Below are 18,325 nucleotides of genomic sequence, written 5' to 3'. Positions count from 1 at the left end.
TAATGATGCCTTTTAAAACGCAAGGTTATGTTTTCATTAACATGTGGACTGTCCACATGTAGAATTATTGGTAACTGATGGTTTCCTGCCTCCTGGCTCTAGCTGCCTGGCCCTGCCCTGCCGTCTGCTCCCTGATACTGGGGGTATAAACCCTCTCAGCCTTCCAGGCCCCTTGGAAAATGCTCGCCTGACTCCGGGTATCAAAAGCACATCCAGCCCTTGCCCCAACCCTGCACGGGGGCCTGAGCAGGCCTCTGGGAGATTCTGGCTAGAGGCATCAAGACCAGATGGCCAGGGAGATTACTACAATTTGATTTCCACATAATCCATGAACTTGGATGAGCAAATGTCTCTTCATATGCATTATCTTGTAATCCCAGGGAGGGCTGTGCAAAGCAAAGAGCCTGGTTCTTCCGCCTCCGCAGGCCCAGCATGCTGGGTAATCCCTGCTCTACTGGACAGGGCTTCTGAAAGCCAAGTAGCTCTGCCAGGAGGCTAAGGAGATGCTGACCCCAGGGTAGTGCTGACTCCTTGGAAGCCTGGTATTTGAGCACAGGGAGGAGACCCTGGGCTCCCGGTGGCTCCCAGAAAGCATCGGGGATTTGAAACGCTGGGGCCAGGCAGACCCCACATGGCATGTGGGCAAAAGCCCAGGCTGGGAATCAGGACTCCTGGAGTCTCCTGCCTTTGCTTCCACTCTGTGTGAGGTCTAAGACAGGTGACTCCCTGTCTCTAGGCCTGGTTATCCCCAAATGTAAAGCAAGAAGGTAGAGGCAGGTGATTTAAAGAGTCCACCTTGCTTTGCATGTAGCCATGTGTGAGCACAAGCCCTGGATTGCCTCCCTGTCACACGTCAGGAGCTGCTGACCCAAGACCCTCCTGAGGCAGGTGCCCCACCCTACTGGCTGTCTCCAGTACCCAGAAGTGCCCTTCATGAGCCTGGTCCCTGGCTCATGAGGACTAGATTTAAGTCCCAGCTCTGCCACTCACGAGAGTGAGGCGAGGCCATGCACATCCCTTCTGCAGCTCCACACCACCCTTACTCCTAGCGAGGTTTATACAACCCTGCTTTCCTCCAGCATCTTTTGAGGGTCACAAAAATTAGGATGCCAGACTACAGAGAGAATCTACCCTCTCAGTCTACTCAAAGCAAAAGTACGTTAAACCGAATACATGGGAAAACGATAGGATGTTGCTATTACTACCTTTTTTCCTGGCTCTGTCTACCCTTTCACATTTCACCTCTCCTGAATTCCCATACCCTCTTCATGACTCTGCTTAATCCCATTAGCTCACCCTAATGTGTTAATGACTTGGTTGGTGACTTCTGCCTCCCAATATAGCAGCATGTTTGCAGTGGCCTTCAACGCCTTCACTCAATTTGTAATAGGCAGATGGCCACTCAGTGGTGCTCACATGCCAGGAGGTGTGAGGGAAGGGGGAACATGGGCTTCAGGACCCGCAGCACAGCTTTCGACTTGGATGGTCTGGGACGTGTATACATTTGTGTGTGGTGCCTCCCTGTGGACACCACAGGTATTGCCTGGGACCGACCCTGATTGCCAACATCTATCAGCCCCTGGCAGTCCCCACCAGGATTGTGGATGCAACTTTCTTATGTTGTCAGTGAAAAACCCGAGGCCCACATGGGGGTGGATAACTTGTTCAAGATCAAACAGTTCCTTAGGCATTTTGCAAACAGGGATAAGTGATCTGTAATAGCACCTCATAATTCTATAAGCATAAATGCTGAGGCAGAGAGCAGCTTGCCCAAGTCAGTTTCAAAGATAGAAATTTAGATTTGAGGACCAATCCTCAGACCATACATCCACCTAATCTTTTGGGGAAAGACGACCTCATTCTTTCCTGTTTATCCCAGGCAGTGATAGTCCCCTTGCTTCTGAGACCACATGTGGTCTACTATTGCAAAATCTGCTTATGCCTGATGCCCCTTGAAGTCTCCACAAGGACCTGACTCAGCTGAGGGTTCACCCTCCACTCTCCAAATGGGCTCTGCCCAAGATGGCCAGTGTCATCACTGTTGTCATTTGTAATCCATCTGGAGAGGGATGAAGATGTCCCGGAGCCACTCAGTTCATGGACTCAGGGATGCAACAAGCTCTATCTAGAAAAATCCTGGAACAGTGGGGACTGGTGGTAGGTGGGGGGGAGTTGCCACTGTACTCATTCATTCAACAAATACTGAAAACTCTGTACCAGGATTTGGTCCAATAACAATCTGATCACAGTTGGAGGAAAGGCTGTAGGTCAGAGTTTAGAAAATTATAAGGTGAGCTGTGGGCGTTGGCTGAGCATCAGTCAGGGTCCAATTAGGAAAAATTCGGCCATGCCAGGTAGTTCAGAAGACGGAGTTTAATATAAGGAACTAGTTACAAAGGTGTTGGAAAGACTGAAAAATAAAAACGGAGGATGGTGGGACACCCCAGAGATTAGGAAGTTAGAAGTCACTGCCATTCCCAGGGCTGGGGAAAGACGTGGTGCTCCCAGGAGCCTCGACTACCTGCAGAAATTTGAATCATGAAGGCAGCTGCCAGCAGAGCTGGGCCCGGAGTAGATGAGGAGAAATACCTGGCTGCTCCTCCTTTCAGTCTCTTGTTGGTACCTCTTATGGCCAAATCCAGCTGGAATTTAATTGGCAAAAAAGTTTAAGAAATGTAATTTGCAGTGGTTAGCACCCTCCCCAACATGCACACACACACATATGCACTGCAAAACACAGCAGGGAAAGGCTAGGGAATGGATCTGAGAGCAACAGGCAAATGCCCCAGTGTGTGAGGTGCATGTTCAAGCCTACATGTGATGTGAATGCTCAAGAATAAGCATGTGTATTAGCCTCAAAGGTATGTCTGCAGAGTCTGCTTGTGTGTGTTTTAGTGTGACCGTTCAAGGGTATGTATGTATCAGATAGATAACAAGCTTTATACCTGCTTGTGACAGGAACGAACACCCAAGTGTTTGTGTGTGATGCGAACATTCAAGGCTATGCGTGCATGTGATGAGAATATTTAAAGCTCTTGGGGGATGTGTGTGTGAATGTTCAGGAGGTGTGTGTGTGATGTGAATGTTCAGAGCCGTGTGATGTGATATTCATCCAAGGGGGGTGTGTGTGTGTGTGTGTGTCTCAGGGAGTGTGTGTGTGACAAGAGAGTGTGTGTGTGTGTATGAGAGAGAGAGAGAGAGAGAGAGAGAGAGAGAGAGACAGAGAGAGAGAGTCTGGTGAGAAGACACAGGGATGGAAGAACAGAGTGCACAGAAATGTTCCCTATATCCATGGAAGGAAATGTGGCCATTTTTCTTTGTTAGGGACAGAAATGTATACTAAACTTACCCCTAATAAACAGACTTTTTCATCCAAATGAGTTTCAAAGTAGCCACCTTAAAAAGTTAAATTCTTACTGTATTGATGCAGCCATGGCCCAGCAAAATTTTGGGGTCTGGTTTCATAGTCCATCTATGTGCCCAACAAAAAGTCTACAATCATTACTCATAATCACATATTCTTATTCCCTGAGGCTAGAATGACCCAACTTAATCACTTAATCATTCATCATTCCCATTGTTGGCTTAACAACTTCTCCAAAACCCAAATCTCTCTCCTTTAAAAAAAAAAGGGGGGGTGGGGGAATTTGTCCACCCTTGAGGCTAAGCTTCCCTTGCATGCATGCTTTAAAATACAAGCTTCATTGCTGGATAATTAGCTGTTGTGGATGGCAGTGTGCAGGGTGCTACAGAAACTACTAGGAATCAAAGGAATACTATGGAGTCTACAGAATTCCATCATATACACATTTGATTTTTATAAATTCAAACTATTACAGCAGGAATTTTAAAGGTGAGACAAACAATACTGTAAACAGTGCAGGCATTTTTATCCACTAATTTCTTTCATGGGCTCCTGCTCTGGAGTTAGCCTGGGATGGATGAAGCGACTCCATCTAGGACTTTGAATGTCTGTCTTTGTGCGAACATCTCACATTTGGTGAAATTCAGAATCCTTTCCATATTCTCCCAAACTGTTCCATTCAAGCCTCTGAGGGATGGGGCACAGACCTGCAGTCAACTGCCCTTCAGGGACAGGGATAGGAATCTTAGTATTTTCTACACCATGGCCCCTAAACACAAGCCAACTGGTTAATCTTGTGCTCATCCAAATAAATCATGATTGGTTCCACCTCTAGAAGAAACACTGGCCATGCTGGATTCCCGGAGAGGCCTGGCCAGTCACCAATGTGTTACATTTCTAAAGGATATTTCCATGGTAACTTTAGTCATAGATGATTTGTGACCTATACAGTGACTTTAGAATCCACCCCTCAGGTAAGATGTGATTCTGCACAAGACATCATGGAACTCATTCTCTTGCCTTCAGACAAAACTACTCTTGAGCTGTCTTGGACAGCTAAGAACTTACAACACTGTAAAGTAATTCCCATGTGCACTGCACTCCAGCCCCACAGAGCTTCTTCTAGGCTTCTCTGGGCTTTGTGCATGTGATTCCTACTCTCCTCTATTCCCTGACTCCCTCCCCTCTCTTCTGAGGCCTGCTCTGAGGCCCTCACAGGGCTGGAGCACAGCGCAGCTCCCTTTGGCTTGTTGACAGGCGTGGTTCCACCCCCACCCTCAGCACTAAACTGAAGATGTTGGCCAAGAGTATTTTGATCTCCATTTTATTCCGAGTGCTTGGCTGTAAAGCAACCTCCTCCACAAATATTTGTTGAAGGGTTAACCGGGATGTTTCAAGAATTCTCTTTGAGATTTTTCTTTGTCATCAAGATTTACTATCTTGTAGAAAATGTGGTAAGGTGATTGACAAACGGAAAACGACTAATCTATTGGACTATTTAGAACTAACCTTATTTTAATGACATTTGTTCTTTATTTTAATACTCATGGAGATTCTCACGGACTGTTACCAATTAGCTTTCCCAAATTGAGCTTTAACTGTTGATTTTTGTACTAAGAAGTAGCATCTTCAAAAAAAACTCAGTTTAATATTTAATAATCCTAAATGTCAAGGAACTCTTCCCATGTGTAACTTCTCAAAATTCCTACTGTTGCATTTTAAAGCTTGCTTACTTCCTCTAATTCAGACCAAGATGACTAATCGACGTCCTCTGTGTAAGTCATATACACACTCAAAAACCATGACTCTCATCATTCTCTTCTCCAAGTTCAAATAATTTCAATCCCTTCAGCCTCACTGTTCTCCACGTCAATCCTCTTCATGTTCTCACAAATCACCCCAGTTCAGGCTTTCCAAGGGGTCCATGAGCCTGCAGATTGCTCCTCCATGACCAGTTCAGGAATTCCATGATCCAAAGGCAGGGTCTAGGCAACATGGGACAATGGGTGGCTTTAGAATCACATAGCTCTGGGTTCAAATCCTGACTCTGCTAAGCATTGACTGAGATCTTCACAGGATCTCCTCCCCTGTCCAAGTTTGTCTGCAGATCTAAAAATGCCACACAGGACCAACATAATTCTTAGGTGAGTCAGATTATGTTGTGGACATGCAGGCCTAGCACAAGGCTACATGGAGTGGTCCTAACACATGGCAGTCTGGGTCCCCTCCCCTTCCAAGGGCACAGCGTCTATCTGTGGCACTCCCTGGAGCTGATGCACGGAGGTGGATGGCCATGAGTGCCCCACATCTATCCTGGTTGGCTGCAAGCCAGCTCCGGGGACTCTGCTCAGCCTGAGATAAGAAGCTTCTCCAAGGGCAGCAGCCTAAGGCCAGGCGCCGTGAAGGTTTCCAGAGACAGCCTACTTCCGGAAGAGCAGATGCCAGGCAAACCCTGCCACCTTGTGGTGCTCATGTGTATGAGCCTACTCCAGCTGTCCAGCTGCCTTCCACTCTGGGCCCCCATCTGGTTTCTCGGTCTGGGGATATCCTCTCTCTCCTCTTCTCAGCCTGATCTACCCCAAGGCTTTCTGACCTGGAGGTGTGTCCCAAACCCCTTAGACCCAGGGCGTTCTCAACTTTGTCTATTAGCCCTGTCATGCCCAAAGGCCCTAGCCTCAGTGCCCTCATCTGACTATATTAGGAAAGTTTTACCCTACTGGGCCAAAGGAGAACCTGGGAGTCTCTCTCCCCTACCCACCTTAGCCACTTAGCAGCTACCTGGGGCCTTGTATCTGACACTTGGGCAATCACTGCTCTGTTTGTACTGCCAAAGCATCTGAATAAAACCTGGGGCCAGCTTCTCAGGCCCACTTCAGAGTGGCTTAGGTTAGGGTGGCTGGGATGTATGTGTGCACATGTGCACCTATGCCTTGCTCTAGGCTAGTAAGACCCTCCCTAGCGGTGCCTACCTCCTGACTTGCAGGGGACCTCCCAGCCCCAGCCCCTCAGCTACAGCAGTAATTCAGCTATCTGGACCTATCCCTGAGCCTTTAACAGCACCTATTCTGGCCACAGAGAGAACACTTTCCTCCTTCACTGCCTGTTTTAAGCACCGAGTTGTCAAGGCAGGTGAAAGGTAAATGATAGCCTAAAGTGACCGGCCATAATCCAGGCTCTATGGGCTTCTAGAAAATAAGGCGGAGAAGGGCAGAGGCTGAGGCTACCCTGAGATTTCAGGCAAACAGGCTTTATCTTGCTATGTGTGTTTGAAGCTTAGTGATCTGTGAGCTTTCAATAATTGGGCTGCTGACCTTTCAGCTGCACTCCTTTTCCCCTGTTGGGGTAGTAGAATGGGTCAGCAAATCCATTGTTTTTAGTGCCCATAAGCCTGTGCCTAACAGTGGCTCTGGATTTCCTGGCCCAGGGTGGGACAGAGCTAACATGCCCAACCAGCTGGCTGCGGCTGGCTATGGGACTGACCTGCCACACACCCATTTTGAGATCAGCTGATGGAATCCATTAATGTCCAAATTACTCACATCCCTTTCCAAACAGGTCAGAAATGCTTGGTTGCCACAATGTATAACCTAGAAAAGGTGAGAATGGGAGCTGTAAAAGCTAAAGATGTTACAGCTAAATGAAGGAGAATTCAGGAGCCTAAGTATGTTGGAATGAGGGAAACATTTACTGAGTGTTTATAACAAGCCACACATGGTGCTAAGTACTCTCACATAACTTATCACATTACCTGAGTAGTATCATCTTCATTTTATAGATGAGAAAGGTAAGGTTAAGAACTACCTTTGGGCCGGGCATGGTGGCTCAAGCCTGTAATCCCAGCACTTTGGAGGCCGAGACGGGAGGATCACGAGGTCAGGAAATCGAGACCATCCTGGCTAACCCGGTGAAATCCCGTCTCTACTAAAAAATACAAAAAACTAGCCGGGCAAGGTGGCAGGTGCCTGTAGTCCCAGCTACTCGGGAGGCTGAGGCAGGTGAATGGCGTAAACCCGGGAGGCGGAGCTTGCAGTGAGCTGAGATCCGGCCACTGCACTCTAGCCTGGGCGACAGAGCGAGACTCCATGGGGGCGGGGGGGAAGAACCACCTTTGTATACAGGTGTAGGTTTGCATTCTGGCCATACTTCTTACTAGGAAGTAACTCTAAGTAAGCTAACTAACTTGAGTTTATTTCTCATGTAGAAAATAGGGATAAAGATGCCTGCCCTGCTGGTTTAAATAACGACATAGGTTGGAAGTAAGGGTGCTCACACGGCTCTTGGCACTCAGGAGTCACTACACTGTCATCAACAGTAGCAGTAACTTAACTGAGGTCATAAAAATTCAAATCCAGGTTTTCTGACCCCAAGTCTAGTGCTCATGGGGAAAGGAGCTAATTAGTACACAGTTTCTGAAGTCCAATAGGTACAGATGAACATTCCTAACCCCAAAATCCAAAAGGCTCCAAACTCCAAAACTTTTTGAGGGCCTCAAAGACACCACAGGTGGAAAACTCCACACATCAAGTACTTAACACAAATCTGGTTTCATGCACAAAATTATTTAAAATATTGTATAAAATTACCTTCAGCCTGTGTGTATAAGATGCATATAAAACATACATGAATTTCATGTTTAGATTTGAGTCCCATTCCCAAGATATCTCATTATGTACAATGCAAATATCCCAAAATCCAAAAAAACTTGAAACCTGAAACACTTCTGCTCCCAAGCATTTCAGATAAGGGATATCTTTATATCCCTTATAAAGATATAAACCCTTATAGGAGCCAGATTAACAACTAATTATCCTATAAAGTGTTAAGTGTAGAAGGACATACAAGGCATGGAACTGGCCCAGCAGGAAGTAATCCTTAAAAATAAGTTACCATGAAAACAAGTTTGTAAGCAGGGCAGTATTTTCTCTGTAGAACCAGCAAAGGTGAAAACCAGGAGACTGGAAATCATTTGGGAAAACAAGGACCAAGAGGTGGAGGCTAAACCTTAACAACTGAAGGATCCTTACAGTGAACTGGGTGGTCTCTTATACATGTTACACACACACACACACACACACACACACAGAGTGGCATTTCTCCTCTTAGGTTGTACAAACACACTTCAAACTGGAACTCCTAATCCCCACAGCACCACACACATTACGCTCTCCTCCCACACTGAGAACATCGCCTCTTATTTTGTTCTCTGGCAATCTTCCGCCAAAGGATACACTAGAAACAATTTTTTGGTCATGTTTGGCAGCCGGTAGAAGATTCAAGCTGGCACTCGGCAAATATAGTTATTTATACTATAATGCTAAAAATCTTGCATTCTGCAATATCACACTCCAAAAATAACAGCAAAGGGGGTTGGGGCAGACCACTCAAAACCTATGGAATTCTGTAACCAGAGCAATAACAAAAGAGAATGAAACCTAATGATGATGCTAATGCAGTACCCCCACCACCTGTACACCAGTCCCCAGCAGCCTTAAATCCTGGGGCTTATACTGCTTCCTGAGATGTAGGTCCTTTGAGATGTAATCTTAGCAGAGATGCATTCCATCAAAATTAAAACTGTGATCCAGGACAGGGCCTTCTTCATCAATTTTTAAAACAAGGTGGGTGAGGTGTCTTCACAGCTTCTTCCATTCCACTCACAGTTTCCCCTGAGAGCTGAACATCACGGAAAGGCTAGCAGTGCTTCTAGAAGCTACTAAACCAGTCCCTACTTGCAATAAAGGAAGGTGCTTCTAGAAAATTTTCAGCTTTTTTTTCAAGCTATTCAATTTTGTCCCTGATCATTTAAAAATATTAATGTTTGGCAGAAAATCTAACATAATTGTGGGTCATTCTGACACCATTTCCCAATTGCATATATGCTACTTCCCACCAAAAAAAAACAATGTTGTTACAGACATGCATGGTCATGAAAATAGCCACCACTTCACTCTGGTGATTCCTTCCCTTCTAGGTCAGAGGTGCCCGTGGCCCTAAGAATATGCAATACATTTCACACACACGTCACTCCAAAACCCAGAAAGTGCATCCCGGCCCTATGGCTGCACCCAGGCTTCACTCCAAAGGTGCCACTGCAGCTCACCACCAGTGCCTATGCCAGGGCACATCTCCCCTCAGTCATGTGGGGGAGAGAACACATGCAGGAGGAAAAAGATTAGCAGAGGAATATCAGAACTAGGCTCCTCAATTTTGATCACAGAAAGCAATTTCCCCGATCCTGGGCAAGAACATAAGGCTGCAGCTGATGCAGAGAAATCCCATTTCACATGCTCACAGCCTGTTTAACCCAGGCCGTCTGAAAGGAAACCAGGAAGCATCTCATGGGAATCCAGGACTGCAGACTAAAACCACTATTCTGGGCAGACAAAGGTATGCCTGAGGTCCCCATGCTCCTCCACTCACTTAACAAATGTTTACTGAGTGCCTTGTATGTGCCAGGCACTGGGGACCAGTGAGGACCCAAGCAACACACTGAAGAGCCAAGAGCCCCAAAGAGGCGAGGGGCATGGGGTCAGCGTTCTCCTCTAGCACCAACAGGCACATGCAGTATGACTCTGGGCTAAGTCACAGCCTGGCCGTGATTCCTCCATCTGTAGAACGGAGATAAACCAACCTTGCACATTTTACATGACTGTTTCCAAAAAAGTAAGACATGACTAAATTCTTTTTAAAATAAAATGTTTTTAGGAAAGGAGGGAAAGAAGGAAGGATTATTTCCCAGGCTAGATTAAAACACCTTCATATCAAGCACAGAGGGAAGGAAAAACAAACTGGAAATGGCTAAGAAACTACATAGAACTAGTGTTTTCACAAGGGCTTAGAGAAGCTTTCATAGAACTCAAGGCTTTGGGGAAGTCAATTCATTTCCTTCTGTTCTTTCTTCCTGGGCCCAGTAAGTCAGTGAGGCACTGTAATATAATCCAGTATTCAATCATCACCTTGGGGAAAAAAATGGAAAGACACCCTAAGACATAGCTCTCTTCACTGGACCATCAAAGGGCAAATCAGCTGAGACAAACACAGTAATAGACTCATTTATTTCTCAGAATTTAGTTTGCTGCTTGATATTACCTGCGAATGTGAGGCAATCACACAACGTTCTTGAGGCTTCAGACTTGTCTGAGCACCGTCCACAGGCAGCTCAGCCCATCAGAGGTCCGAAAGAAACCTCCTAACTTGGGCCAGGTATTTTGGTTTCAAATAGTCACCCAGCTCGTCCTTAGTGACCCACACATGATGGCCCTTATTCCCGGCCTGGGAAAAGTCTCCAGTTAATAGCAGTGCTTTGAAGAAGAACACCTTGGCCCCGAGGTTACTCTCTGTCTGCACTGCCTGGGGGAACTTGAATTTGTAGTGCCCACAGGGTGCATTTCCTAGGAACTTGGCTTCCATGTTGTTTTCTGAAGAGGGAGGAAAAGAAAAATCACAATTGGAAGGTAAGGATACAGACATCTGTTTACTCTGGCTCCCAAAATTATAGGGGGTCTCTGCAAGATCTGGCCCTGAGGTAAAATCAATCCCTAGGAATAGGACTAGAGCCATTCCTGAAAAGAGCCTCCTCCCCTCTCAATCCAAATGCTTCCTGGCCCATGGGGCCCAGATTCACTGGGTTCATTCCCATGTGCCAAGCTACTGTGTTTAGACTGAAAGTCAGCAGTGCAGTTACAATCACACCCGGGAGTCAGAGCGCCTAGTTTCTACGTTCAGCCCAGCCACTATCTGTTGGTGAAGGACCAGGACATTTGGTCTGTAAAACAAAGTTCATCCACCCTTAAAAAGGGTGTCACATGGAAAGCATTAAAAAGGACTCGAGTTTTAACTCCTACCAGGTGAAAAAAGTCATAAACAAAGTTAAAGACAAAAACAGATGAGTAGAAAATATCTGTAATCTATAACTAAGGGTTAAAAACCCCAGCATTTCAAAGGATGGGAAAATGATGGGCTAATTACTAAATGGCATCTGAAGAACTGACTAGCCAGACAGGAAAAACCAAGCTGGATCCCATGCTCAGTCCTCACATTAAAATTGATACCATATAGATCAAAGATTTAACAATAGACATTTTCACTTTTCATAAAAAATTTGTTCATTCTGGATGCTTATTTCATGGACATTTAATATTTTCCAATCTTTTCTGTATTTTTTTTTTTCCGAGACAGAGTCTCGCTTTGTCACCCAGGCTGGAGTGCAGTGGTACAATCTTGGCTCACTACAACCTCTGCCTCCTGGGTTCAAAGGATTCTCATGCCTTAGCCTCCTGAGTAGCTGGGATTACAGGCATGTGCCACCACGCTCAGCTAATTTTTTTGTGTATATTTTTAGTACGGATGGGGTTTTGCCATGTTGGTCAGGCTGGTCTTGAACTTGTGGCCTCAAGTGATCCGCCTGCCTCGGCCTCCCAAAGTGCTGGGCGTATTTTCTAACTACAATAAAAACATATGAGCATTAAAAGAAAATGTAGGATGCTTTCTTAAACCTTAACATATTATTTGAGAGGGCAAGGCCTTTCTAAGAAAGAAACAAAATTTTTAAGCCCAAAAAACAAAAGATTTATATTTGTCTACATAAAATTAAATCTTTCTGCAAGGAAAACGAAGCACAAAAAAAGTCAAAGATAAAATGACAAACTAGGAAAATATTTTCAACACATTCAACAAAGGAATATCTTAAGGTATAAGAAGCACTTAAAAATCAATGCAGATACTCAGAAAGCTGAGGTAGGAGTTTAAGGCCAGCCTGGGCAACACAGCCAGATTCCATCTCTAAAAGAAAAAAAAACCAATGAGGAAAAAAAAACAACAAATTAAAAAGAAAAATGAACCAAGCACATGAATAGCAAGTTTACATGAAAATAAATATCACTGGCCCATAAATACATTAAAAGGTGTTGAATCTTATTAATAATTTAAAGAAATAAACAACAGCATATATCATTATTAGTAGAAAGTTCAAAAACTGAGCTGTACACTGCTTGTGAAAGATAAGGAAAAAACCTGTACTTTCACACATATTTTGGAGGGGTTATAAATTAGTATAACTGCTATTAATTGGCAAGAGGTGTCAATTTAATTGCACATGTCCTTTGACCTAGCAACTCCACTTCTAGACTTTTATCCTACCAGATATATACTAATTTGCCCATATGAGCAAAGATGAGTGTACAAGGATATTCACTGCAGCTTTGTTTGTAAAAACAGACTGGCTAAACAAACTGCAGTACATACATATTATAAAACAGTATGTTGGTGTTAAAAAAGCTTCAGATAGGTCTTAATAGGCTCATCTGAAAAGATGTTTAAAAGCATATATGAGAAAAAAGGAAGGCACATAACAGTGTACATACATGCTCTGTTATATGGAAAGAAATAAAACAAAACATTTATGCATTTGTATATGCATAGAGAATTTCTGAGGAGATACAGAAAAACACTATTAATAGAGGTTGCCTCTGAAAAAGGAAAATTACATCTTACACTACATTTACTAGACACTGGTAATTTTTTTTACCACATACGTGAATTGCTTTTCTCATATTAAAAAGTTAAAAAAAACACTACTAGCATTAGACGAAAAATGTATAGATAGTGTGAGATCACATAAAATAAAAAATGTTAGCAGTGGGTATCTGTGAGTGGTAGAATTGTACTGGCATATTTCTTTACACTTCCCTGAATCTTCTAAACTTAATTCCATAAATGCATGTTACTTTTCTATAATCTGGAAGAGATGGATTAAAAATATAAATAAACTAAAAAGAAAAAAACAGCTTATTACAAAGATGAGCAAACGATCTAAATAGGCACTTCACAAAAGAAGTACAAACAACCAATAAACATATGAAAAGATAGCGAATCTCACTAGCAAACAGGAAAATGCTAATCTTAAAGAGAACATTTTGACTCACTAGATGAGCAAAATTTTAAAAGCAACTATTTCATATGTTGGTGAGGTTTACACAAAGAGGCACTCTCAGACACCACTCCTGGAAAACATCAATTGTTATATACATTCTGGAAGGCAACTTGGCTGCACTTATCAAAAACTGTGTGCACACCTTTGAACCATTAATTCTACCTCTAGAAATTCCATCTCGCAGAAATACTGGAAGTGTGGAGCCAGTGGGGAGGAAAGGAGTGCACTTTCACCTTTTCAATATACAGTATATGCTCTTAAAGTGCTTGAGCTTTTCTTTGCCATTTTATATTGTCAGATTAGTAAACGTGTAATAAGTCAATACACTATTTTATATGCATCTATTAAACATAAATACGTCTTTTAATATATTTGATATATTTCTTTTACTTTTTTTATTACAATGGCAATGTTTAAAGGAAAGCATAGTGCTCAGGTGGAACCCCTTTCCACACTGCAAACAGAAGGGGGCGCTAAGCAAGGATCAGTTGTGAATGTTCCACGGTAAGAGAGGCTGAGCACCTGAACACAATGATCCTTGCAAGAAACTCAGCTGCTGACTCCTATGTGATGGCTGAGGAGACGGAGAAAGCAGCAACCTCTCCTCCTACCATATTCCATTCTGTCTTGATGTTTCTCCTGCAGGCCACACAGGCCCCTTGGGAGTCAAGGGAACACACACTGGCTGCTGACATTTCGTTAGCAGGTACTTGTGCTGATGGGAGGGCAGGTAAAGTGGCTGTGCACCACAAAATCCATTTAGTCAACATTCAACAAATGCCTATGTGCCAGGTACTTTGCTGAAAGCTACGATCAGAGCAAGGAACAGATACTGCCCATATGTTCAAGGAAGTCAAAATTATGACTAGGGAGAAAAATGTGTTAGTAAACAATTACAGTGCAATGGCATAAGTGAAAGAATGTGTTCTCCACTAGAACACAAGCTCCTAGGGAGTAGGGTCGTGTCCCGTTCATCACTGACACCCTATATGTCTGTTGCATAAATGGAATAAGGACACACACCAGTGCTATGGGAGCTTAAAGAGGAGTAGCTCTGTCTTCCTGAAGGCTCAGGAAAGGTTTCACCACGTAACATATAATTTATAAGCTGTTTTAAAAACTGAGCAGTCAGGCCAGGAAGGAGTAAAGTATTTCATAAGGGACCAGCAGGCCCCAAAGCAGAGACACATGAAAAACCATATTATTCAAGGAATGCAAAAGGTTTGTTAAGTTTGAACTTGAATTTTACATTAATGAACAGCAAGACAGAAGACTGATGAGACTGGGATCAGGGCAAATAAGATTTGCAGGCCATGCTTGACACTTAGAATTTTTATGGGAAACCTTTTAAGAATTCTATGCAGAGAAGTGACAAGGGATTTGTGTTTCAGAAAGCTCATTCTGGCAGAATTGAAGGGCACTCCACAAAACCAAGGTTAAACTTACTTGGCATCTAATTTCAATCGCTCAGTATAGTGCTTCTCAACCACTGTAATTTACTCCCGGGTAATATCTGGCCATGTCTAGAGATATTTTTGGTTGTTGCACTGGGGGTGGGGTCGGGGGATGAGGTAGTGCTACTGGCATCTAGTATGTAGAGGCCAGAGATACTGCTAAACATCCTGTAACGCAAAGAATAGCTCCCCAAACTTATCCGACCCCAAACACCAATAATGCCAAAGAAGGGAAACCCTAGTCTAGTGAGAAGTGAAGAAGGTCACAGCTAAAGCTGTCAGAACAAAGAGAGGACTATTTAGAACAAATCATGAGGGACTCAAGGACTTATGGATGTAGGAATGAGGTCAAGGATAATTCTGAGGTTTCAAATTGAGTGAATAGACAAGCAGTAATGCCAATAAGCAGTGCTGCAAAGATAAGACAAGCAGGCTGAGAAAATGGTAGAAATATCAATTTTGAATGTACTAAATTTTAAAAATCTCAGTGGAACAAAGGATTCTCACCTGGTCTTCAAAAAAAAAAAAAAAAATTCTTACCTGGGTTTTCTGCCTGAAATTTTATAAACTTCAAAATTTCCATTAACCTTCCCACCCCCACCCTGAATCCAATTCCCCAGTCAGCCTGTAAATCCTCTGGCTGAGTCTGAAGTGAATTTTGCGGAATTTAGAGGAAGGCAGAAAACCCACCTGAGAGTGTTGCCAGGGCTCGTTCAGCTGTTCCTCGAAGGGTCTCCCCAGGCTGCCACTCTGCCTGGGGCAGTATCCAAACATCCTGGTCTCCAAGCTTCTCTCTGACTAACAGGACAAGGTTCCTGTCTAGCTTCCGGTTCAGGGATGTTCGGTCATTCTTTTCATCAGCTTCTATAGCAAAGGGAGTCAGAGGAGGTAAGAAGACTGTGATCTGCCAGAACCAAGAAGCCTGGAGTTTTACAATCTTCCTTTAAGATCCACAATCCTTGCCCTCAAAGAGCTTAGAACCAAATTACACCTCTGACCCATCTCTCTAGCTCTGACCTCTTCCAGGGAAGAGTCTCACAATCCTGAGGAAACTAAAAGGTAAGAAATCAATAGGTAAACTTCTTTGAATAGCAAACCATATTTTGAGTCTTCAAAAAAGAAACAATGATCATACTATTTCAAACACAACTATTTCATTGGTTTTTATACTATTACTGACTTAACTAGCCCCTACTCTCTGTTCTTCAGTCTTCATCTGTGAAACAAGGAAAACGGAACTCAATCTCCCGCTTTAAGAGGGATTTCACATAAAACACAGTGGAAAAAGGCTTCAATTGCCCCATTCTCAGTCTCAACCTTGGAGTTAAACACAGATAACATTCACAAAGTTTAACTGAGAGAAAAGTCTATTCCAATACCCTTACCTCTCACTCGAAAACAAGACAGACTTTTAAAGTCATATTATGGTAGATATGAGCAACAGAGAAAAGAATATGAAATTACTTGTTACTTAAAACACAAAGCAGGGGCCAAGCAACTGTCTTTTATTTGGGAACCCAAATACCCCTTTTCCCTTCCTTCTTGCTGGCCTAAAAGGATCACAACCTGTTATGCGAGCTCCAGGTTTGAACTGTAGAAATGTCTGCTCCCACATGTCTTCCAAATCTTGCACCAGCAATATATCCTGTTCATCTTGTTCATCATAAAGGTCGGCTTTCTTCTTTGCCAATCGCTGGTTTTCATCAAGAGCACGAAGCTCATGGTCTGAATACACGCTTCTCTCTATCTCAATCTGGGAAAATTAAAAGGGCAAAAAACTACCTTAATCTGGCAAAACTAAAAGAAAAAAAAAAACAGGAAGAATAAAATAGAGATATGCCACACTTGGCAGGCTGAGAAGTTTATCACCCAACATAACCAGATATACAATCAAAACACCATGCAGAAAGGAAACAGAGGGAAAAAAAAGGTCCTCTGAACTTTGGGCTTGAGTTACATTTGCCAAAAATGTTAGAATATCACTGGGGGTCAAGACTGCTACAAAAACAGACAGCTGGGTTGGGCAATGCCTGCTCACTTACCACAATCCAGTCATGTCAGTCTTTGATCAGAATCTCACTCACCAAGGACTTTCCTGTTCAGGGACCTTCAAGAGGCTGTTCCTTCTTCCTAGAATGTTTTTCCTCACATTCTTTCTTCTGGGAGAGTCCTACTCATCCTTCTGACTTCAATTTAAATAGGACTGTCTCAGAGAGATATTTCTCATATAGAGAAAAACCTGTATTCAGAAAGCCTGAAACATTCTTTGACACTCACCATAAAATCAAAATGTGATGTATTTGTTAAACACTCTTACAGTGCCCTTATTTTCTTTAACAACACTTATCAGGGTCTGCATTTCGTTGTATGACTATTTGCTTACTGACTGATCCTCTCACCCAACTAGACTGAAGTACTCTGAGAACCAGAGCTACTTCTGCCTTATTCATTACAGCATCTCTATCACTTAGCATACTCTCTGATGCATAGTATGGGCACACTGAATATCTGTAGGGTGAGTAACGAATATTTGTCAAGCGAGCGAATAAATGAATAAATCAAGCAAAAAGCACAGAAGTTTATCGTTCTCAATAGACCAAGACAAAAACATCTCACCCTTCAATCACTTTCTGTAGCGACTTCACACCCTCACAGCCACTATACTGTTTTTGCCCATGCTTCCTCACTTGCCCCTCACACAGATAGCCCCATGAGGTAAAACAGAGCAGGCTTATCATAGGCATCTTACAGATGTGCCCACCGCCTCTTGTATTTCCTTCTTAACATTCATCACATCATAAACACTTTCTCCCTCCAGACTTGTAAACTCCTAGTGACAGGGACCGATTCTTGTTCACCACAGGATCCCTAGTGTGTTGCATGAACAAGAAGTAACTCTCCAAAGAGTTGCCTAAGGTGACAATAAAGACGGCCAATGAAAAGAAACCACTTTTTGTTGAACATCTATGTATCAAACCAAGTCAGTAAGGTAGGTACTATTCTGCGGATAAGTACCGTATACTAAAGTTCAGAGAGGTGAAATTACTCGCTCAAAGTCACGCAGAATAAACGTCACTCTGAACCCTGCATCTCAGTCCCACCTGCTGCAGTAGAGACGCCATCTCTTCCTGCAATGGGGTCAACGGCTTGGAGACTAGAGGTGGCCGCTGCAGGCACAACGCTCCCAACAGGCGCCATGGGGATCCGTTGCTTGAGGATGCGGCTGCAAGAGCCAGGCTGCGAAAGTTTAGACTACCGGCCCAGAGCCTCTCGAACCGCCGCCAGTTCCCCGCCACCTCTAACAGCGTCCGCCTTACGGGCGCCGCCATCTTTCGATTTCCCACAATGCACCGCGGCTCCCAGGCAGCCCTCAGCCGCGGGAGCGGCAAACTAGGGGAGCGTTCAGTCCCGGAACTGCTAGAACGAACCATTCGCATATGGAGGGGTGAGCCCACATCTCAGAACATTAAAAAAGGGAAAGAATCCCCTAGTGAACCACAATGAAAGTCTTATTGAGCATTTAAATGGAAATAAAAACATTCAGTGGACCTGATGAAGAGTATGATGACTTTCCCT

The 18,325-nt window shown here is 43.8% G+C and overlaps 1 protein-coding gene across 3 annotated transcripts; it reads right to left on the bottom strand.

Annotated features, from left to right (window-relative positions):
• Window positions 1-2,356: 2,356 nt before the first annotated feature.
• MRPL46 (mitochondrial ribosomal protein L46) lies at window positions 2,357-18,274 on the bottom strand. 3 transcript variants are annotated; one of them, XR_001887329.1, is made up of 6 exons: window positions 17,851-18,274; window positions 16,316-16,502; window positions 15,440-15,613; window positions 10,454-10,782; window positions 3,350-5,349; window positions 2,359-2,642 (listed from the first exon to the last, which is right to left on the bottom strand). XR_001887329.1 is itself a non-coding variant. In XM_017882060.1 (4 exons), exons 1-4 carry the CDS (start codon window positions 18,184-18,186, stop codon window positions 10,532-10,534), a joined length of 948 nt encoding a protein of 315 aa, XP_017737549.1. In that variant the 5' UTR covers window positions 18,187-18,274; the 3' UTR covers window positions 10,402-10,531. The 3 variants fall into 3 exon arrangements, 1 of the variants encoding a protein (XP_017737549.1); XR_001887328.1 differs by having other exon boundaries at window positions 2,357-5,349; XM_017882060.1 differs by lacking the exons at window positions 2,359-2,642; window positions 3,350-5,349 and having other exon boundaries at window positions 10,402-10,782.
• Window positions 18,275-18,325: the final 51 nt, after the last annotated feature.

Source organism: Rhinopithecus bieti, unplaced genomic scaffold (assembly GCF_001698545.2).
Source record: "Rhinopithecus bieti isolate Rb0 unplaced genomic scaffold, ASM169854v2 scaffold_12070, whole genome shotgun sequence".
Taxonomy (NCBI): Eukaryota; Metazoa; Chordata; class Mammalia; order Primates; family Cercopithecidae; genus Rhinopithecus; species Rhinopithecus bieti.
The sequence above is the reverse complement of the archived record's forward strand: the minus strand, read 5'-3'. Positions and strand labels throughout refer to the sequence as shown.

Coding starts and splice junctions, on each gene's coding strand:
- MRPL46 (XM_017882060.1), bottom strand. CDS start 18,186: ATGCGAATGGTTCGTTCTAGCAGTTCCGGGACTGAACGCTCCCCTAGT. Junction 16,503..17,850: donor TGGCGTCTCTACTGCAGCAG/GTGGGACTGAGA, acceptor TAATTTTCCCAG/ATTGAGATAGAGAGAAGCGT. Junction 10,783..15,439: donor AGCCCTGGCAACACTCTCAG/GTGGGTTTTCTG, acceptor CTCCCTCTTCAG/AAAACAACATGGAAGCCAAG.